This window comes from Equus przewalskii, chromosome 9 (assembly GCF_037783145.1).
Source record: "Equus przewalskii isolate Varuska chromosome 9, EquPr2, whole genome shotgun sequence".
Classification (NCBI taxonomy): domain Eukaryota; kingdom Metazoa; phylum Chordata; class Mammalia; order Perissodactyla; family Equidae; genus Equus; species Equus przewalskii.
Genome location: NC_091839.1, coordinates 26,109,950 through 26,133,829, shown reverse-complemented (window position 1 = coordinate 26,133,829; position 23,880 = coordinate 26,109,950). Strand labels below are relative to the sequence as shown.

Here is a 23,880-nt window from a genome sequence, read left to right as displayed (position 1 = left end):
TGATTATTGGTATTGCTTTGTACCTATACATTCAAGATGATTGTTGGGCAGGTTGTACAAGTTCATTGATACTTATTACACTGATGACTTGCACTTGGTCCCAGTGAGTGCCCCAGGGACTCTGCTGTTGAGGCTGACTGCACAGAGGGAACACGTCCCCATGACCAAAGAGGATAAACTTCATTTGGGTCCCTGGTTCTGAGGTGTTGTCTACATGTTGCTGGTTTCTAACCTGAGAGAGAAATTTGTCATGCAGAGGAACTTACAGAGGCAGGACAACTGGTGCTACTGGGCTTCTCCAGCCTTTACTATGAGACAGCCTTCACTTGGAATGGATATTCTTTTTTTTTAAAGGAAGATTAGCCCTGAGTTAACTACTGCCAATCCTTCTCTTTTTGCTGAGGAAGACTGGCCCTGAGATTTCTGTGACTCAATATTCTGATCTACTGATCTTGACGAGATATTTCAAAACGTTGTGCAGCCACACCGTCAGCTTTTTCTCTAGAAGATGCTTTCTTGACCATGAATCTCTTAATTTCAATGTCTTTTGAATTAAGATGGGCTGAGAATTTCCCAAATCATCAAGTCTTGGGTCTTTTCTGTTTAACAGTTTTCCCTATATTCATCTCTTCTCTGTCACACTTTATAATAATCAGTAAGAAAAGACAAGCCCATGCTTTCAACACTTTTGATTAGAAAATCCCTAAGCTAAATGTCCATAAGAAGACTAGTACATGAATATTTGCAGCAGCTTTATTTTTAATATTTAGAATCTAGAAAAAAAAAACCCCCAAATGTCAATTAAGATAAAGTGATAAATTGTGGTATATCCATACAGAATATTACTCTGCAATAAAGAGAATGAGCTATTCATACACACAACATGTATGATTCTTAAAATAATTATGTTACATAGAAGACAGGAAACAAAAATAAACTTTTAAGGTTCCATATAAATTCTAGAAAAGGCAAATTTATCTATATTCAAAGTAAATCGATGGTTGCCTAGGGATTGGTGGGGAACTATTAGGAAGGGCTTTGAGAGAGGGATTATGAAGGCGGTAACTTTGGGGGTGACGGATATGTCCAACATCATGGCTAGGGTGATGATTTCATATATATATATATATATATATATATATTTATATACATATATTAAGGCTTACCAAATTGTACACTTTAAGGATGTGCAGTATGTTGCATGTTGACTACTCTGAAACTATAAAAGACGATTCCACCTAAAAGTCTGAGTTTCCTACTGCCATTGGAAAACCAGAAGCTTGAGCATCAATATAGTCATGTACCACGTAACAATATTTCTGTCAACAACAGACCTCATATACTGCAGTGGTCCAATAAGATCAATACCATATAGCCTAGGTGTGTAGTACACCATCTAGGTTTAAGTACACTCTATGATGTTTACACAATGACAAAATTGCTTAATGACACATTTCTCAGAAAGTTTCCTCATTGTTAAGCAATGACTATAGTGACTACCCTCTCACTCCAAAAGCCTTGTGAAGAGAACCTCTTCCTCAGTAGCAAGAAAAACTGGCAAACAATGAAAGCTGTTTCCAAGTAAGTCACCAGGAATTCTGGGTGGTCACAAAATCTATACCCTTGGACCAGAGTCTCTCTCTACTCTCAGTCCTAGAATCCTTGCCCACACAGCAAAGACATCAGGTAAAGAGCACAGGGAGGCACAGGAATCGAGGAAAACTTTACATTTCTTGCTCTGTCACTGACCTTAGTCCTAGGAGTGACAGCCCTGGAGATCCTGAGAATTTCCATACATCCTAATCTCATACAACCACAGTGACCAGAGTGTTTGTGGATGTGTTTTTTACAATGTACACATCCAATCTTGTTTGCTGCACTCTCTCCAATCCCAATTATACATACCAAGTGTTTCTGTATCAATTTTGTTTCCTTCCTGGACATGGCAGGGCTTATAGCCAGTGGCTTCTGTACCAGATTCGGGCCTTCAGGGCATATGGCACGTGGCAGGTCCCGAGGAATAGCTTCCCCTCAACACTGCTGGGGAATATGAAACATAAGCTGGAAACAAGACACTCAATGTGTGCTACTCCCAAATACACTCTAGGTTATTACAACAGCACCCTCCTCAATGTGAGATCTGGGCCCTGTGATAACTGAAATTTAGACAAAATCAGGCTCACAAAGCCCTGAATTTTCACCTAAGGAGCTTTTGTCAGCAATGGAAATTAACAACAAAACTGGACTGAGTTTTCTGTCAACATGCTGTTCCATTTGAGGGACACAAAGTCGGAGGCCCCCCACCCCCACCCCCGCCAGTGTTTACCTCTTCAATTTGGCAGTGCCTAGTTGTTTTCAAACCACTCCAAACGGTAAAAAGAACTTCCAAGATTAAAAGAGGCTTAAATGATGTCTTTATTATCGCACAAATTAGAGTAACGAGGCAAGTAGTTCTCCAGATTCGGTGACTTGAAGGCTGGAAAAATCTGTCACAAGTATCATACAAGACCAAAAATGTCCATGAAGAAAGTAAACCTTTTCTGCTATCAGAACATAGCTCAGGCCCTCTTGGCTAAAAATGGGTCATGTCCACACCTTTCCCAGTCAGTGGGGATGCAATGAGGACCATATTTAACTCAGATTTCTTATAATTTCCTCCAGGGACAGGAAAGAGAAACAAAGTTCTGCTTTTCCTGAGGATATTAAGGTAACTTAGATGGTAGAGTTGAGATGGTTTTAGCCACAGGCATTGACACTGACAAATCTGGCAAGGAACCTGAGCAGGTCTCAAAGTGCAACACAGGCCTTGAAAGCTTCCCTTGTACCTGGCATTCATAAGGTATCTCTCTAGTGTCAAAGTTCAGATATATGAACATCAACATCTGATTGACATCTCCCTCTCAAAGGGTAATCACAGTGCTCCTCTACCTATGAGTCCTCTACCTATGAGTCCTGTTGTGTTGAAAGCAGCCCTAAAGCCTTCCTGCAGTGTGAACTTTCTGGTGCCGAATAAGGTGGGAGCTTAGGCTATAGGCTTTCCCACATTCATTGCACTCATACGGCCTTTCTCCAGTGTGAACTTTTTGGTGCCGAACAAGGTGGGAGGTTCTGATGAAATCCTTCCCACACTTGCTGCACACAAAAGGCCTTTCCCCTGTGTGAACTCTTTGGTGTGCAATAAAGTCAGAGCTTCGACTAAAGAATTTCCCACATTCCACACACTCAAAAGGTCTCACCTCAGTGTGAATTCTCTGGTGTTTAATAAGGGTGTATTTGTGACCAAAGGATTTCCCACAATCACTGCAAACATAAGGATTTTCTCCAGTGTGGATACTCTCATGCTGAACAAGTGTGGATTTGTGTCTGAAGACTTTCCCACAATCGTTGCACTTATAAGGCCTTGCTCCATTGTGAACTCTCTGGTGTACGATTAGGTTGGAGTGATGGCTAAAGTATTTTCCACATTCGCCACACTTATAAGGCATTTCTCCAGTGTGAATTCTTTTATGCTGAGTGAGGTTGTCTTTACGACTAAAGGCTTTCCCACACTCGCTGCACTCATAAGGCCTTTCTCCAGTGTGGATTCTCTGGTGCTGGACAAGTGTGGCTTTTCGACTGAAGGCTTTCCCACATTCACTGCACTCATAAGGCTTTTCTCCAGTATGGATTCTCTGGTGCTGGACAAGTGTGTCTTTGCGGTTGAAGGCCTTCCCACATTCACTGCACTTATAATGCATCTGTCCAATGTGAAAGGCCTCTCCACTCTCAGTGCTCCTTTTCTTTCTCTTGCTGTGGGTAGCCTTTTGCTGGTGACTACCCAAAGTGGCCTGGAAGTTCTTCTGCTCCTCCTCACATGTAAAGGGCTTCTCTGACAAGTGAGGGTCCTCACAAACTCTACAGTTCTTCACACATGAGGCCTTGCCTTTGTCTCTTCTTAAGGGTTTCTCTACGTTGTACTGTTTCTGGTGCTGGTGAAAGTTTTCACTGAAGCAGAATTGTCTCCCACATGCCCCACATGTATAAGGTTTCAGTCCATGGTGTGTTTCCTGGTGTTCACCTAGGTGCAAAATATCTTTCAAGACGGGGCCACATATGTCACAAGGGTGAGGCATCTGGGTTGATGAATCTGCCTTGGAAGTACTAACATGTGACACTCCTACAGAAATGCTCTGCTCAGAAGGTGCCTCTTCATCTGCCACTCCACGCCAACAATCTAAAGGCAAAAAATGCTGTTGAAGTGCATGGTGATTTTGGTGGGAGGGGGCAACCCTATCACAAATGTGTGTCTAGCACACAGAGGACTGAGTCCATAGGGTTGCTGGCAGGATGACAGATTTGGGATCAGGTTAAAGAAAGAAGTGCTGTGTAGTAGTGGGCTCTAAGAATCACAGAATGGGGAAGGGCTCACAAGGGATAAAGACATGAGGATGGAGTGAGTTGAGGGAGAAGAGGCAGGCAGGATCTCCAACTTACTCTGCAAATGACTTTTAGAAGGGCCCTGGCTACTGGCAATAGCTGAGTGCTATATAGAAATGTAAGTCCATGCCCAGGTAATTTCTGATTTGAAATGAGTAACTGGTATTGAAGAACTATTTAAGGAAATGTGTCTGTCTCGTGACATATTAGCATTGTCCAATATAGGAGAGCACTGTAGAGGGAGCAGGAGAGGGCACTGGTGAGTGGGGGTCAACTTGGCCTGGATGGTAGGTCAGAATAGAAATGATGAGTATGTAAGTTCAGAATGGGGACAAAAAGACAGAAATAAAGTATGGCTTACAGCCTGGGCACTAAACAGTATTGGGCACAGGACAGGTTTCTGCTGCTATTTGAACCCAGCCCTGAAGTCACACCCCTCCCCAAGCTCCCACTCACCAAAGCCCGTCCAAGCCCCTCCTGCTGTGGCTAGAGTCATGACCTCTCGGTCAGGCACTCAGACTTCTTTCCCCTGCTACAGTTCAGCAATCACAGAGGGTCTGTAAGATACAAGTCACAGGGGAAAGACAGGGCAAGTGAGTGGGAAAGCACTGACCCAGAGCAGCCCACCCATGAGACATTAAAAGAAAACTAAACATCATAAAATAAACATCAGAAATGTCTTGCAGGAACAGCCCAGTGGGCCCCATAAGCAAAGACCATGACTGCAATTCATGACACAGATAGATGAAGGAAATGTCAATGAAAGGAAAGGGGCAGAATCTGGAGCACAGAGCTATCATGAATGCAGATGGAGCAACCAACCCAGGAGAGGCCAAGCAGAGCAGCATCCTTTGGGCTTACCACAAGACTCCCGACCCTCAAACCCTTTCTGACAAAGATTTGGGGCAGCAGAAGTTTGGGAGCATAGGTAGTGGTGGAGGCAGTATACACAGCTGAGCCCTGGCACCCGAGGGACCAATGTGCGGGAATGAGGGCAAACAGCAGCGCCTGTCGCCCAGCCATGGGAAGAAAATGGCACTCTGGGGGAAAAAACGAAAAGCAGAGCACAGCCCAGAAAAGTGGGATACATGGGGCTTTACCCAGGAAGACCATTAAGCACAAAGCATAGAAAGCATTACGTTGTGATATGAGAACCTCTGACACTTATCAAGTAGCCTCTACTCCTCCCAGAAGAAATACATAAATACATCCTCAAAAGTCACATGACCCTGCATGAAATGGACAACTGAGCACAGGGGCAGCCGCTTTCCCCCAGACTCCTGGTCTAACACCACACATTCACTTTCCTCCCCAGCTCTGTAACTTAGACAAGGTACCAGGCCCTTGTGTGATTGGTGCCTGCTCTTTCCTCATTTCTTGTTAATCATTTTGTCCAGCCTAGAACAACAGGCAGGTGGACAGACAGACACTGTATGGTCTGGGCCTGGCATGCAGGGCCCAAATGTTCTGTTCTCCTGCCAGGTAGTTTCCTTGGAGTCCAGAGATTATGTCTCTCATAAACAAATTTGAGTTTTGCAGTCTCCCTAAAGCTCTCAGTACCAGAGCCCTCAGGCTGCGAATTCAGATTCCATCCTTATGTACATGTCACTCTTTAGACTACACCTCCCTCGTATCTAAGGACACCAACAACGCAGGTATCTCCCACATGCAAACCTGCACACAGCACCCAGAGAATGCTTAGTTAATGCATCCAGGATCACACTCTGCCCCAGTCAAGGGTCCCTATTGCCATGAGTATCTCAGCTTTTAAATCCTCCCCTCCTGGCCCCATTCCTTGATTCAACTTCAGCAATCCAGAACCACGGTGTAACTATGTACAAAGATCTGTGTCTCAGTGTCCTCATCTGTGAAGCAGGGATAATAGTAGTACCCACCTCACAGGCCTGCTGTTTGTATTAGTCATGTTAGTACACGTCAAGTAACTTGGAATTATCTTTTACTGTCCATGAACTTAATATTATCGCAAGTATTTTTGGTGCAAACGAAGTGAAAGGTTTTTGAAATTCTGGGTTTGTGTTTAACCTTTTAAGAAGATGTGATATTTAAGACTTTTCATTGTGACCAAATACTTACAGGCAAGCACTTCAATCAACTTATTAAACATTAGTATAATCTATATACCAAAATATTATCATATCTATATATTTTTATTTTTAATGACCTGCTTATGTATACTTGCCAGGCGTACACTAGTCCTTTCAGCAAACCAGCCTACCTGGTACATATACTCTGAAGGTGAGCCTGCTGGTGGCCCTCATTAGAAATGTTCATTATCTCTCCTCACCTGAGGAATTGGGGAACTGATGTACCAGCGCCCTGGATTGGGCTGGGGCTGCTCTACTGGCCTGGTTGACTTTCCCACTGCTCCACAGGCAGTGCCTATGGGGGCATGCTGAGTCCACAGGGTGGCAAAACTATAGCACTTCACACCTTGCTCTCCATTTCAGGCCAGGCTCCTAACATCCTACAGCCCTCTCCTCTTGCTGACACCAGTCAGAACCCTTCACATGCCAGGACCCTTCCTTTCTGGAGGTAATCTCGGGGATGTCCACTCCTTCTTCCTTGACCCCCAATTTCTCACCTCAGGGACCACATGAAAATAATATCCTTAATATTCTTCCCCTAAATCTGATCTCCAGGCTTTGACCTGAGGCCTCATCCCTCAGAGGTCTCCAGCACAGCTCATTCCACAGAACTCCAGACCTGCATGTCCAGAGGCCTGTGAGACATCTTAGATTTACCATGTCCAAAATCCAACTCCTCATTCCCCTGAAAGGTGCTCCCTGTACCAACCTACCCATTTCCACCCCTTTAGATGTTCACAGAAAAAAAAAAAGAAAACTTGGATAGCCATTCGCTCTCTACTTTCACTGTCATATCTGATGCAATAAGAAATCCTGTTGTTTTATCTTTAAAATCTCTGCAGAATTTAGTGACTTCTCTACCCCTAACCCTCCTGCTACTGCTCTGGGACAGCCACCACCACAAAAGCCCAGAAGTTTGTGACTTGCTCACCAGTCTCCCTGCCTCCATCCTCATCACCACCACACCACCCTAGTGTGTTTTCCCTGAGCGAATGTTGGGATACTTTTAAAATTCTTAATCAGATTGATGTGGATCAAGGATGCCCCAGGGAGAGAAGCCAAAGGCATTCTGGCCTACATGCCTATCTGTATCATCCTCTGGGAGGTATAGGACGTCCTAACCTAATTCGTATCCAAAGTTATATGACCACCTGATAACCAGAACCCCCCCCCTGCACTTCTATCATTTTAACAACTTTTTTACATGAACTTTCCTTTGTCTTGTAAAGAAATAACTCACATACCTACATCTTATAAATTTAGCCCTACCCTCAACCCACTGCAGCTCTTCACTGCCCATGGGTCCTGTCCCCATGCTATTCTCTGAATAAAAGAGCACTACTGCCAGACCTTAAGAGTCCAAGAAATCTTTCTTTTGACTCCTCGGCTCACTGAGCCCACATCATTTCTTCTGGTGGCCTTTATGGGGATCTTGCTTCACTGGCTTGTGAGCTTAAGTTCTGGTAAGTGCACTTTTCTTCCTTGTGCCTTCCTCTTTTCCAAGGATGGATCTAAATTCACTTATTCATCTGGAACCTTCTCGGACAGCTGTATGAATCCACGTTTGCTGCCCACGGCTACTCTATGGGGCAAACCATAGCATTCAGCTCAAAGAGAATCAGTACCTTAAGTCTGAGGGTGATGAAGAATGCATTAATCCATTCCTTCCCAATTCTATCTCTAATATATAAATTCTACATGAGTGCAGGTTGACCACTTAAGTCATTAGGATGGTTGCCAATCTCCAAGATTCCTGTGGCAGGTTTCTTTTAAGGCTGGACTGGAATCCCTCCCTATGGCTCCTGACCACACTCGGAACCATGGGAAAGTCCCAATCCAGCCTCCGGTTCAAAGAAAGTACCAAACTATAACCTTCAGTTGAGTATGGGAACCCCTTCTAGGGAGAACGGCTCCAGGATGCAATTGCATAGAATGTCCCCCAGACAGGCAGAAAATTCTTCACTGTTTTCCTCTATTCTTTTATCTCTGGGACCATTCACGAGGCACCTCTTACTGCCAGGCATAATAGGGAAGATATACAAGGGATGCAATGCAGGGGGACGCCCCCCTCACCCCTTGCTATACCTCAAAGGCAGAACACAGATAGGATGCTGCCCTAGGTTCAGGGGGGAATTTCAAGGTAATGGATCCTTTTCTTTAATCTCTCTTCTCTTGTCTTTTTGCTTCCTAGGACCATGGGAGTTTCTAATTCCATTCCTAAGGACTCAGCTTTGGGTTGCCTTTTAAATAACCAGAGAAAATTTGAACCACAAGATCTAATGAAAAAGAGACCTATCTTTTACTGTAATACTGTTTGGCCTCAATCTACTCTGAATGAGGAAAAATGGCCCATGAATGGCATCCTAAATTTTTTTTAAAGATTTTTTTACAATTTTTTTCCTTTTTCTCCCCAAACCCTCCCAGTACATAGTTGTATATTCTTCGTTGTGGGTCCTTCTAGTTGTGGCATGTGGGATGCCACCTCAACGTGACCTGATGAACAGTGCCATGTCCACGACCAGGATTCGAACCAATGAAACACAGGGCCGCCTGCAGTGGAGCACACGAACTTAACCACTCGGCCATGGGGCCAGCCCAGGCATCCTAAATTTTAATACTACTTTTCAATTAGAATTATTTTGCCGCTGCCTGGGAAAATGGTCTGAAATTCCTTCTAGTCAAGCATTTGTGGCCCTAGATCAAGATCCTGAACTCAGAGCGGTTTGTCACACATGTCTAGCTTCCCCTACTAAAGTAGAAAAAGCTACACCTGAGGGGCTGGCCTGGTGGCACAGTGGTTAAGTGAGCATGTTCTGCTTTTGCGGCCTGGGGTTCACAGGTTCAGATCCCAGGTGTGGACATGGCACCGCTTGGCAAGCCATGCTGTGGCAGGCGTCCCGTGTACAAAGTAGAGGAAGATGGGTATGGATGTTAGATCAGGGCCAGTCTTCCTCAGCAAAAAGAGCAAAAAGAGGAAGATTGGAAGCAGTTAGCTCAGGGCTAATCTTCCTCAAAAAAAAAAAAGAAAAGAAAAGAAAAAAGAAAAACCTACGCCTGATATATTAGATGGCGACTGCCTTGTTAGACCTCTTCCTAAGACCCCTGCAGCTCCTATCAAATTAACCTCCCCTGAGGACTCAAAGACCAGAATACTCCCTCCCTATGAGGAGGAACCTAAAATTGAGTCCTCAACCCTCACGAGTCCTGCAGGTCATACGAGGAGTGGGACCTCTTAGAATCCCAGACATTTCCTTCTCCACGAGGTAGCAAATGGGAGAAACGAGGACCATTTGAGTCCATGTGCCATTTTCACATCTGATACGGCTCAACTAAAGACACAACTGGGTAGATATTCAGAAAACCCTTCCCAACGTATTGATGGCTTTCAACAGCTCATCATGATGTTTGAATTGACCTGGTACGATATTTATATTATTCTTACTCATTGCTGCACTACAGATGAAAAAATTGTATTTGGGCAGGAGCACATGAATTTGCAGATGATTTACATACTAGAAACAGACATAAATATCCAGGAGGAGGCACTGCAGTACCAAATACAGACCCCAAATGGGACTATAGGAATGAAGAAGATTGAAGACAAGGGAATCTTGATTACTTGTTTAATAGAGGGAATGAAGAAGGGATTTACAAAGCCAGTCAATTTTGGCAAACTCTGGGAAATAACTCAGGGAACAGATGAAAACCCAGCCCTTTTTCAAGGAAGATTAGCTGAAGCTATTTGAAATACACTAATCTAGATTCTACTTCTCCAGAAGGGATGACTATTCTAAACATGCACTTCATTAGTCAACCTGCCCCAGACACACGCTGAAAATTGACTAAATTGGCCTTGGGTCCTCAAACACCTGTACAGAGACTTTTGGAGGTTGCTACCCAGGTGTTTAATGATCAGGACTTGACTCTTAAATAGGATAAGGACAAAAGGGCAAAATTACTGGGTAAGCTACAAGCTCACATTTTAGCAGCCGCCATTGTGGATATGCCACAGAAAAGGGCTAACCAGGGATCCAAGTCTCAAATTACCAATGCCAAAGACCCAGGTAAGTCCCCTTGTTACTGTTGCCTTCAATCTGGACACTGGAGCAAACAGTGCCCAAGAAAGGACCTTCCTCCTGGGCCTTGTCCTCCCTGCAAGCGAGAGGGACGTTGGAAGCGTGATTGCCCTTGTCTCCAGAGCTAGGAGGGGACAAGAACACACTTTCCTGCCCGGAGATGCGATCCTGAGGACTCCGCCTGAACGGGCCCAGAGGGCAGTACGGCTCCCATCACCATAGAACACATTCAGCCCTGGGTTCCTCTGGATGTAGAAGGTAAGCAAATCAATTTTCTTATTGATATGGGAGCCACTTACTCTGTACTTGTTTGACACTTTGGCCCAACTCATAAGTCCCATCAAAAAATTGTCGGAATAGAGGAAAACTCTAAGTTTTGTTATCAAACTCTTCCTTTATCTTGCCAATATCAGACTCAGACGTTTTTCCATACTTTTCTAGTCCTACCTACTTGTCCTACTCCATTATTAGGAAGCCAATTTATTCTAATACATGAGGAGGACAGCTAACTGTTTGCCACACTCTCTCCAAGCTCTCCTGTTTCCCAGATACCCTCTAATATTCCACCCCACATATGGGAAGCAGCTGATCCCCAGGTTTGGGACTGCTCCCTTCCAGGAAGAGCTATAGCAGCACAGCCAGTCTCTATTACCTTGTGGGACTCTTCTCTTGTACCCCATAAGAAGCAATATCCTTCAAAACCAGAGGGAATTGAAGGATTACAACTCCTTATATTAAAATTCCTCAATCATGGCCTGCTTAAACGATGTCAATCTCCTTAAACGATGTCAATCTCCCTATAATACTCCTATCTTGCCTGTAAAGAAGCCAAATGGAGATTATCGTTTGGTCCAGGACCTCTGCATAATTAATGAAGCCACTGCTCCTATTCACGCCATCATGCCTAACCCATATACTATACTTTCCCAGATCCCAGAAAACTCTAACTGGTTTATGGTCCTTGACTTAAAGGATGCTTTCCTTTCTATTCCTCTGCATGAAACCTCCCAACCTTTATTTGCCTTTGAATGGAAGTTTCCTAATGAAGCTCTTCCTACCCAGTTGACTTGGACAGTCCTCGCACAAGGTTTTCCGGATAGTCCCCATGTTTGGAAGTGCCCTAGGCAAGGATCTACAAGATGTCAAACTTCCTGTTGGTGGCTTAATATAATATGTTGATGATATTCTTATTTGTAGTCCCACAAAGGAGGATTCTGATCACAATACTGTCCTTGTCCTTAATTTCTTAGCCCAACGGGGATATCGAGTGGCCCCACAAAAGGCACAAATTTCACAAAAGCAGGTGTCCTATTTGGGCTATGATTTAACTCCAGGACATCGGGCACTTTCTATAAATAGGAAAAAGACTATCCTCAAACTTGGACCACCAAAGACAAAAAAACAACTTCACACTTTCCTGGGTATGGCAGGATTCTGTCGTTATGACTTCCTGAGTTTGGGGTAACAGTACAGTCTTTATATGACGCAACCAGAGGACCTGATACAAAACCTCTGGAATGGACGCAAAAGGAGGACAAGGCCTTTCAGTCAATTCAACAGCAACTGTCTTCTGCCCCAGCCCTGGCTCTGACTAATGTCAACGAGCCTTTTATTCTTTATGTTGCTGAACAGCAGGGCCAAGCCCTTGGTACCCTTACTCAAAGACCATGCCCAAAGACCTGAATTGTTGAATATTTCTCAAAAACTCTAGACTTGGTGGCTTTGGAATGCCCAGCCTGCTTAAGGGCTGTAGCAGCTACAGCTCCATTAGTTGAGGAGGCCTCTAAATTAACTATGGGGCAACCTTTAACAGTCATGACTCCCCATCAGGTACAAGCTGTGTTACAAACTAAGGGACATCAATGGATAACTGGAGGACATCTAACTAAATATCAGGCCATCCTCCTCAACACCCCTGAGATCATCCTTAAGGTCTGTCAAACAATTAATCTGGCAGACCTTATGCCAAGTCCTGACTACCCAGTCCAGGATTTGGTGAATACACGTTCTGAAGTCATAGAACAAGTGTACTCTAACAGGTCTGACATGCTGGATTCCCCCACAGATAATGCGGATGACAGCTGGTTTATAGACAGCAGTAGCTTCATAGAACAGGAGATACGCAAGGCAGGCTATGCTATAGTAAACGCCTTGCACATCATTGAGGCACAAGCCCTTCCAGCCAATATGTTTGCCCAAAAGACTGAACTTATCACTCTTACCCGAGCCCTTCATCTGGCAAAAGATACGGTTATTGATATTTACACTGACTCAAAATATGCCCTCTTGGTGCTACATGCACATGGGCCATATGGAAGGAAAGGGGATTACTCAATACAAAGAACTCCCCTATCAAACACAGAACAGAGATTTTGGCTCTTTTAAACTCTGAACTTCTTCCAAACCAAGTGGCTGTGGTCCATTGCCAGGGACATCAGAAGGATCTTATCCCTTGAGAACAAGAGGTAATAACTTCGCTGACCGGGAAGCTAAATGGGCAGCTAAACAAAGTAATCTTTTAAGCTTACTCCCCATTCCCTCTGCTTTAGGCCTTATTAGTCCTATTTATACAAATCAAAAAATAACCCTGGCTCAAGAAAAGGGATATACCCAGGAAACAAAACAGTCTTGGCTAATTAAAGATCAGGGAAAAATTTTCATACCTAAAAGCCTTCAATGGAAGTTAGTCAACGGCATTCATCAGGCTACCCATTTCAGCAAACAATCATTGACTCAAATACTTTCTAAATCCTTTGATGGACATAATTTCCAGGCCATCATTAGGCAGATCTGCCGTTCTTGTGCCACTTGTGCTCAAGTAAATCTCCTTTGTTATGGCCTGTACGATAATGGGGCACCTATCGGGGGAAGATTGGCAACTGGATTTTACTCAGATGCCTCCATGTCATCGCTATAAATATCTTTTGGTATTTACTGATACATTTACAGGCTGGATTGAGGTCTTTACTTGTTGAAGTGAATGGGCAATCAAAGTAACAAAGGCCCTTTTAAGGGAGATTATCCCATGTTTTGGCTTGCCCAAACCTTACAGAGTGATAACGATCCCTCTTTCATAGCTCAAATAACACAACAGGTCTCTTCAGCTTTACAAATTAAATACTCTTTGCATTCAGCCTGGCACCCACAATCCTCTGGGAAAGTGGAAAAAGCAAACCTTACTCTAAAACTACATCTCTCCAAATTAAGTCTCGAAACCTGGGAAACTTGGATTACACTCTTACCCAGTGGCCTTCTACAGATGAGAACTACCCCTAAGAATAGTTTAGGATGAAGCCCATATGAAATCCTGTATGGAAGGCCCTTTCTGTATGGAAGGAAATCCACCGATATAGCGTTCGACTCTGATTTCCACCAACTATACCACTATTCCGTTGAGGCTGGCCTAATACAAAAGGAACTAAATGAGTATGTTGATAATCATTTACCTAAGCTGGAACCATTGTCTGTCGATACACCTTGCTAGGTAAATCCCGGAGATACGGTATAATTAAAGGATTGGAAGACACATTCTGATGGGTTAAGCCCAAAATGGAAAGGACCTTGTCAAGTCATTCTAAGTACTCCCACAGCTGTAAAGTTAAAAGATAATACTTCTTGGACTCATATTTCCCATAAAACCTATGATTTCTCTACAGGATAAAGGTGATCCACACCCTGCTGTTCAACTAGACTACTCTTGTGAACAAACTGGTGATTTAAAACTACTTTTTAGAACAAAATGAGCCCTATCTTGATTATTTTCCTCTTATCTCCTTTTATAATTACAGACAATTCCTTTTTTAAATGGGCTCAACATTATGCTGAGCTTCATAACGAAACCACATGTTGGGTTTGCGGACTCTTGCCTCTGTCTAGTACTTGTAGCCTCCCCTGGTGGGTCTCTCCCCTCCAGGGTACTGATTGGCGTGCAATGCTTCTCTTCACTACGCACATTTTGCAAAACAGTTAATCTTAATTTGGGTATCTTTTGTAAAAATAAGGGTGATTTTAGTGAGAAAAAATGTGTTTCAGTAGAAACTATACTACACATTCATGGATATTAGATTCTAGCTCTTCTCTTGTACAAGATTCATCTATTACTAATCATAATGTCTCCTTGTGGCCATCCGTCTCTGATACCTGGGAGCTCCCTGGCCACAATCAAACCTTTTCCTTCAACTCTACTGCCCAAATACTAACTAGACTTGCCTTGTCACAGGTGGATCATAAACAATGAGTTCCTAAGGTAAAGTCCCCAACCTGTTGATACACACAGAATGGACTATATCAAATTTGGGACGAATGTATTTGGCTCACTCCTACTAGTGGTCAACTCAGTCAAAAGGCCATTCTATGTTGGGAACAAACCAATCACACTTATGATATGTGGCCTAATAGCACCTGACCTATGGGACAAACTCCCCGTTATGTGTGTTCTCATATCATAGCCTTAAAAAATACTGATTGGTTTGGGACTGACTGGGAGAGATGGCCGAGCACACACTGGTTAGCCCCTAAGGGCACTCAATGGTTATGTGGCTCCCACTTATGGCCTTGGCTGCTGCCTGGATGGACTGAATGAAGCACCCCTAGGCTTTGTCTGGATGCAAGGTAGAACTACATTTACTCTATCTCCTGCTAACCTACCCAACTTACAATAACGCTGGACCCATTCTGTCTTTCACTGGTATGATCCCCTTGCCTCAATTTTCCTTCCCCAATTAGGAACTGAAAGTGTCATCTAGCACATGGAAGCCCTAAACAAATTTATCATGAAAGCATTAAACAATACACAACACAGCCTTTTGCTGCTCGATTTAGAAGCATCCCAAGTACGTACGGCAGTCCTCCAAAATCGAATGGCACTGGATGTCTTGACAGCAGCACAAGGGGCACTTGTGTCATTATAAAAACCAAATGTTGTGTCTACATTCTTGACTATTATCAAAATATCTCTGGTCTCCTATCCTATATGAGTCACCAAATTAAACCCATGTCTAAGTCTTCCCTATCCCTAAATGATTGGTTGGACTACTGGTCAGGTCCACGTCTCTGGATTACTATCAAAGCCTTATTCATTGGGTTAATCATATTGCTTATATTTCTTATAATTTGTTGTCTATTTCACTGTTTACCTTCCACATGTCAACAAAATTTTGCGTCCTGGGTCACTTCTCGTCAAATGATTCTCTCATCTCCAGAGGATCTGTGTACCTTGTCAGCCTTGGACTCTGTGGGCACAACCTTCCAGTCCACTGAACTTCCTGCTTGTACTCCTATGGCCCCATTTAGGGACAGCATTATAACACTGTGCAGCAGGAAGCACTTACAGAAGATTGACCACCATCCATATCCCCAAAGGATTACGGGGCCAAATGGGTTTGGGGAGGATTTTATGATGTGGATCAACGCTGCCCCAAGGAGAGAAGCCCAAGGCATTCTGCCCTACATGCCCATCTGTATCATCCCCTGGGAAATATAGGACGTCCTGACCTAATTCGTATCTGAAGTTATAGGACAGCACAATAACCAGACCCCACCTGCACTAATACCATTTTAACGGCTTTTTAACATGATCTTTCCTTTGTCTAGTAAAGAAATAACTCAGATACCTACGCCTCATAAGTTTAGCCCTGCCCTCAACCCATTGCATCTCTTCACTGCCCAAGGGGCCGTCCTCATGCTATTGTCTGAGCAAAAGAGCACTACTGCCAGACCCCAGAGTCCAAGAACTCTTTCCACTCCTGGGCTCGAGAGCCCACATCAAGATCACGTCCCTCCACGGCTCCCAGCGTCCTCGCAATAAAGGTACTCGCCTCACTCGGCCATCCCAGGCAGGACTACCACTCACACTCTCTGTTCCCTGCAGACACGAAGACCCCCGTTTCCCAAATGCTCCCGGCTCAGTCACACCTCCAAGGCTTCCCTCCTGTGAGTTGCTCGGACAGGACCACCCCTCGCGCCTCCTCACACCGGCGGTTAGAGATGAGGGTTCCACCCACGAAGGCCCTGGAGCCTGGGCCGCAATGACCTTAACCGGCACCCCTCAGTCGGGGCCTTATGCTTCGGAGGGGAGGGTCGGGACGCGCGCCAAGAGTCGGGAAACGCAGCACCCACCCACACCGGCTCACCCACGCCGGCTCCGTCACCGAGGCCGCCGCCGTCACAGTCTGGACCACACGGAGCCCTGAGGAGTACCAGATCGAGGCCCAGGCGCTGCCGTTGCTCAGCCCCGGGGGCGGAGTCTTCGCGGGCGATGCCACTGCCGAGACTGTTTGCAGTGGAGACAGGTTCTCCTCCAGCACTTTCCCGCTTCAGTCACCTGTGAACGGAACCAGAGCTCCCGAAATTTTTCTAGGATGCTTCTAAGAGCCAACAAAATGTCGGCCGCAAACAAGATGCCGGAAGTCCCGCCCAGACGCCTTCCGCACGTACGGAAACTCCCTTAGCAGTGTCCCCCTGCCCTGTGCGGCGCAGAGGTTTCTGGGTAATGTAGTTCCCCGTGAGCAATCAGCTTTAGCAGCACGCTGACACCCTCTCTGCCCGGGCTAAGGCCAAGTGGCACCGCAAGGGGCGCTGGGAAAGGGTACCTCAAGGCTCCGAGGACGGGGCAGGGCCTCGTCCCTCTGAAAGAGCCCACACCCAGATTCTGTGCAGTGTAGTCTGCAGGGATTGAAGAAATGTTTAGAAACATTCTTTCAGATGTCCCCCAAAGCTGCAAAACCAAATGGACACACCACATCCAATGTCGCTTTAAGTCCACTCATATTCTTTGTTGTTTTTAAAATACATATAGACAGAACTTTAAGTCAGTTTTGTGCACTTCAGTTGGATCCCGTGTAAGAGAGAACTGCCTCCAGACAAGGAGGGTATGGAGTGGAAGAAGGAGTGATATCCAGCGCCTTGAAGCAAGTGGACTAACTGGAGCTCTTCTTCTGGTTTCCTCAGAAACTACTCCAGACAGGGCCATTGGGAGGAAGACGAGGAAGGTTATTGGGCTACTTTGAAACAGGTTAAGGAAGCCATCTTTCCTACTTGTGATATAAAACAATTTTTACATTTTCAAGTATATGGGGAAGCCATTCTGGTTTGAACCTGATTTGGCCTGAGTTTTATTTTAACCAGAGCAGCCTGACTTATGGCCTATCAAACATACATTGTACCTCTGCTTTAATCGTTACCCTAAAGTAAAGAATGTACTCTTTGCAGATTAAAAATTTATGCCTCCCTTCCCTTGACGCCAGCACTCTTTTAAGATAAGACTGAATGCCTCCTTTCCCACAGCACCAAGGCCATGTTGACTCGCTGCGTATGCTGTGTGTGGGCTAATCTGTAGCTAAATATCTCCACGAACCCTTGAAAGAATGCACCCCTGGTCATGCTTGATGCACGTCTCTTTGAAAATTGGATATAGTTGTGCTGAAAACCACTCTGCTCCAGACCACTTTGCATTCCCAGGCTATAGTCCTCAGTTTGGCTCAAATAAAACTCTCTACTATAGAATGATTATTGATTATTTGCATCAACACCTGTATAATCACTGATGGTGTCCAACCCAGGGAGCAGCACTCTTTAATCCAAATGATATTTCTTAGCCTAAAAGCTGAGATATATTTATTTCCTTTTAGGAACATTCCACCTATCTGAAAAGAACCATTATAAATGCTTTTGTATGCCAGGACAGTGGCTGACATGGTCCTAGTGACAGGAAATGTGCAAAGGCGACATCTGAACCCAGAAATAAAAATTTGGAATATTATGATCTCATTTCTTTGCTGCAAAGTAATTCTCATTTCATTTGCAATTACAGAGACAGTGTCTGAATTGGGAGTTGAGATTATTTATGGTAAAAGAAAAAGAGAGAGAGGAGAAAAAGATGAAGGAGAAGGCAGAGAAGGAGAAGAAAAAAAGAGAGAGGGATAGAAAGAAAGGAAGGAAGGAAGGAGGGAAGAGAAAGAAGGAAGGAAGGAAGAAAAGAAAGAAAAACATTTGTGAATTGTTCAAATTGCTGAAAGTTAACAACTCTGTAGTTATTCACAGATAAATGCAAAAACGGCTCTGGGGAACATATCTGTGACAGGCAAAAACAGTTAAGATGTCAGGAAAATTTGAGCTGGAGACACTGAAGTCTGAGAAGTGAGAGAATGAAGCTGAGCACATGGCTGTGCTAGAACCTTGATGATAGCAGGGTTCAGTCTCCAAAATGTAATTTCTTTTCATTCTTGAAAACACTGAATATCTGCTTTGAGAGAGAATAAAGAAAACATTTAGAAAGTGTACCCAGAATGGTGAAGATGAACAGGGATACTGTAAATCATGCTTATTCACGTCTCTAACAAATAGTCAATGAACACCTACGGGACTTCAGGCACTATCCTATGTGGAACGAATTTGAAAACAAGAAATAAAGATCCCAGCCATCAAGGAGCTTACACTGTAATCAAGAAAGACAGAGGAAGAAACACGAAAAAAAAAAAAAAGTATTGAATTGTATACAATGTTAGAATATGGTAGAGTGGGGGATCAGAATTTACCACCCCAAAATGTGTCTCTTTGGCTTATTTCTAAGAACAAAAGACTCAGGAAGAAACTTTGACCTTCCCCCTAACTACCTAAAAGAATTTAAGATTGAAGGCCTGTTTTAGGAAGGAGCTATTGCCATAGATACCTATAATACAAAATAACCTAGGTAAAGTAGATAAGGAGGAACCTAGCAAGGCCCATTTGATCAAAGTCCTCCCATGTCACATTGTCTTTGCAAGGCATGGCAAATATTTGTTTACCAAACTTTTACTTTTCCATCTCCATGTGAATTGCCTTCCTCCTCTTCAAAGTCCCAAATCATTACCCTCAACATCCTCCTTTGTCTTTAGCTGAAGATGGTATTTAAGGTGGTGGCTTCAGCCATTTTGTGGAGTAACTCAGTTTTCCTGGGTTTCTCCCATGTATACATGTTATTAAGTTTGTTTGATTTTCTCCTGTTATTCTGTCTCATGTCAATTTAATTCTTAGATCAGCCAGAAGAACCTAGAGGGTAAAGGAATATTCTTCCCCCCTACAGTAGGCACAACAGAAAAGAGAGAAGGTGAAGGCACTGAGAAGTGGGAGGGTGAGATATAATATTATGCAGCCAAGGGAGGCTGATATGTGCCTGGGTCTTAATTTATAAAGGTGACTGAGTGACAACATGGATAGGTAGATGTCATTGAAAGAAAAGTCTAATGTTACTCACACTTCCCCTCGAAATGAGAGGCACAGCATACCATGCAAAGCCAGAGAAGGAGTACCAGTTTTTGGTTAGGAGGCAGAGGCAGGAGCCAAGGGAAAGCCTAGGCCAGAGGCTTTATTGTGTCTTCTGCAGGAAAGGCAAGGCATGGCAAAGTAAACAGTTGAGGATGGGCTAGTTCCAACAATTCCACTGGGTTTTGGGTTATAGGAGTGGTCTCTACTTGCCTGGTACTTCGCCCTGGGACAATATAGAGCACACGGTTTTGTTCAGGAAGCATTTAAAGATTCTACTTTACTAAGTAGTAGAGCCCCATTCAAGGTAAGCCACTGAGTGCTTATGTAAAACCTCGAGCCCATGAAAAATATTAATACAAATTAAATTCCTTAAAGAAAATGTGCAGATTTTCAACTAGAGGACCACAGGCCAAAGAAAAAAAGAAATAGCTCTTTCTATGAGACATAGAGTTTCTCTTAAGTTATTAAAGGCCAGAAATTTATTTCATCATAATTTATCATTCATAACAACCATGTTATCTAAATATATTGTATCAAAATGATATTGAGATAACTCAGGTACAGATTTTATATTTATATATGTTAAACTGTATTTTACATGAGACATTTTCAAAAATCTAACAAATTTTCAATACAATTTCAACTAAATAGACATCATAGAAGTACAAAATTGTATGTTTAGCCACATAAGATACTTTTTAATGATCTAGTATTATGTTTGTAAAGCTAGTGTTAATAAAAGTCAAATGATTATTAAAAATGGAAAAATACAGGTGAAATGAAAATGAAACTCTTTGAAAGTTTCCTTTAAGTACCAATGACTGACAAAATTTCCTAAAAATTAATTTTATTTAGTAAAAAATAATAGTTTTCAATATTTGTTAAAGAAAACCAGAGCGGGACAATAGTTAAAGTGGTAAAAGCAGGTTTTAATCAGGAACAACTGCAATGGGGGGAAATAGACCTCAGTATAGAACCCTGCTCAATTCCAAATACAGAGTGAACAAGTAGGGATTTATAGCCAAGGAGCAGGGTAGGGGTGAGTGGATGGAAAATTACTAAGAGGAAATCTGAGGGGTAAAGGAGGATTCTTGCTAAACTGACCTAAAAGGACTCTTGCTGAAGGTAGAACAGGGTGGTCAGCTATCACCTGGAGGATGGTGGGGAGGAAGAAATTGATCAGACACCAAGGGTGATCAGATATTAAGGGGGGTGGATTCTGGCTAAACTCACTTGATAGAATTCTTGCTAAAATTGAGCAATGTAAAGTTGGTCACCAAAGTTCAAAAGTTGAAACCTATTTGGGAAGAGGATTCAGAGGAGTCTGACTAAAGTTTGGTCAAGTAGAGACTCTTTGTCAGATCTGACTCCTAAATATCGGTAAATCGGAAATTATTTTACTACTTATTTTTTTTATTTTTATTTTTTTGAGGAAGATTAGCTCTGAGCTAACTACTGCCAATCCTCCTCTTTCTGCTGAGGAAGATCGGCCCTGAGCTAACATCCATGCTCATCCTCCTCCACTTTATATGTGGGACGCCTACCACAGCATGGCTTTTGCCAAGCGGTGCCATATCCGCACCTGGCATCCGAACCGGGGAACCCTGGGCTGCTGAGAAGCGGAACATGCGCACTTAACCGCTGCACCACCAGGCCAGCCCCTTATTTTTTTAAATGAAAAAAATATTGTTAACTAAGGTAAAAGAGTGCTAAACTATAACGTGTATCAAAATAAATTTATTTTAATTGAGTCATTTATTATTTTATCACGAGCAATTTTGATTATTTCACTGACTGGACAAAAATTTTCAGAGATCCATGATCTTGCCTATGATAAGTTTTGATTATTGACATGACCTCCAACACCTGCCAGAAGATATCTCCTACTTTCCTTTCCTGCCACACTGAATACGAGATACTTTTTGCCAAATGCCAGGAACTTTCTTTAACTCTTTGAAGTTCACCTGTGCCATACCAATTCAGGGTATTCCCAGGTCATTTTCTTTTCACTTGAAACACCTTTCACTCAACATGCTTTGACAACGCATATAAATCTTTTGGATGTCATTTCAAAGTTTGAATCAACAGTGAGTTTCTACTCCAGAATTTCCAAACCCTGAAAATCTCCCAGTCATTATCATTACTGCCTGATGTTCTCTAGTGAATAGCATTACACAATTTTGGAAAGTCCTCTTTGAGTTGTTATTTACGCCATGTTCATTTTTTGGCAATTTTAAAAGCAGTATGAGGCCAGGGTTATTTTTGCTGTTATCCCATACTTAATCCCAACGTGGTGACAGATTATATGGCATAAAACACAAGCCTACGAATATACAAAAGTTGATTAAATGAATGATAGGATGTTCTAGAGGGAACTTACTGTCCAGAAACCATACTTGGAAAAATTATTTTTCTTCCCCAGAAGGCAGAGCAGAACTGAGAGGCAAGGTGTCACTGCCAAGGAGCACAAAGGGGCTAAATGTTGGAAGCATGAAGACATCAGTGCAGAGGTGTTCATTAGCCCATGGCTTGGCTTCACAATCAGTGTTACCCAAAAAGACAAAATGGAAGAAAGAAAATAAAAGGAGACAAATATGCTCACAAGAACAGGATGGTGAACGTGGCTCTGGCCTTATGGGAAGTTCTTGGGGAAAGGCTGTTGCTGTGAATTGGTTGGACTCGCTGCTTGTGCCTGTGCAGGACAAGGACGATGGAGCTATTAGACCAGGCCATGAAGCCCAAACATGTAACATCAATGAAGGAGAACATGACTGAATGTAGTGAGACTACAAATTTGTTTGGAATTGGTGAATTACAGTATCCACAAATTTTCTCCATACATGTTTTCTTTCTTGGTCCAGTAACATTCATAGAAATAAAAATATTTAATAGGAGAGGCAGGATCCAGCAGAGGAAACAGCAGAAGCCAATGCACTTTGGGATTCTACTCTTGAGCTCTATCTACTTAGAGGTATTGGGGTTGAGCTTAATGGTCTGGAAGCCACTGAGGAGGCAGGTGCTGCTGAGGGAAATGCCTTTAGCCACTCTGTGGGAAACAGAAGACAAGTTTACATCCAACATCATCCAGGAAATATTTCAACTCAAATGTTGCCATTGCCCAAGGAATGCCTTTATTAAAAAGAACCAAGTTGTTAGCTATGACTAGCTGGATGAGAATCAAGTCTGTGGGTCTCAACATGTGCCTAGTGAGCAAAGTAAAGATACAAAGACAAAAAAAGTGTGGAATTTCCAAAGATCCCAACTCCAGTCCGAGTGAGGAAAATAATTTCCAAATTTAGGGTAGTAGAAACCATTTAATCAATTTAAAGGGGATATTGGTGGCTGATTTTATTCAAATCACAGGAATTTGGAGCCTAAATAGAAAATTGGATTACTCTCACTATAACAAGAAAATTTCTTTGATCACATAATTTTTCAACTCAATATGACTATTTAGACATACGTTTCATATGTGCAAAACAATTTCCTGCAGAATTATTTGTAATAACAAAGATTGGAACGAACCCAATGTCAAACAATGGGAGACTGATTGAATGAATCATAGCACATCTTCACGATGGAGCACTAGGCAGCCATGATGAGTAAAGTTCTCTCTACTGCTGCATTTCCAGGACATACAACTAAGTGAAAAATAGAAAGAGTCAAAATATTGTGTGCAGTTAGCCTTATTTTCCTAATAAAGGGAGTATAACTAATATATTATCCATTTTCCTATGTGTATATGGTTCTATTTTTTAAATAGAAGAATGCATTTAAAAATTATAAAAATGAGTACCTGTAGGTAACAGTGGAGACAGGGTAGAGGAGAAAGTATGAAGTTAGACTGCTCTCAAAATATCTGGTTTATGACTTTGGTTTGAAATTTTTTACACGTTCTAACTAAATATGGTCACAAAAATATTATAAAACAACTCAGACATAAAAACAAAAAAATAAATAAATAAACCTAAATGTGTGCCAAATTCAGGTTTAGGCAAAAGAAATTACTTCTATTGTGTTTTAAACACCATAATTTGAAC

General features: G+C 42.9%; 1 protein-coding gene across 9 annotated transcripts in view; it reads right to left on the bottom strand.

Annotated features, from left to right (window-relative positions):
* Positions 1–23,880, bottom strand: part of LOC103553599 (zinc finger protein 134-like) — a 59,686-nt gene that overhangs the window by 19,650 nt on the left and 16,156 nt on the right. For 2 of the 9 annotated variants that reach the window (XR_011522474.1, XR_011522472.1), the window contains exons 5-6: positions 16,729–23,481; positions 4,873–4,973 (exon numbers count right to left, since the gene is read on the bottom strand). Coding sequence is in view for 5 of the 9 variants with exons in the window: in XM_070558725.1 (XP_070414826.1) it covers positions 2,973–4,213; positions 4,873–4,912 (1,281 nt within the window). In the remaining 4 variants the exon portion in view is untranslated. Of the gene's footprint in view, positions 1–2,397; positions 4,214–4,872; positions 4,974–5,844; positions 5,861–16,714; positions 23,482–23,880 lie in introns of those variants that run through there. The other 7 variants (XR_011522475.1, XR_011522473.1, XM_070558725.1 and 4 more) reach the window with 6 other exon arrangements.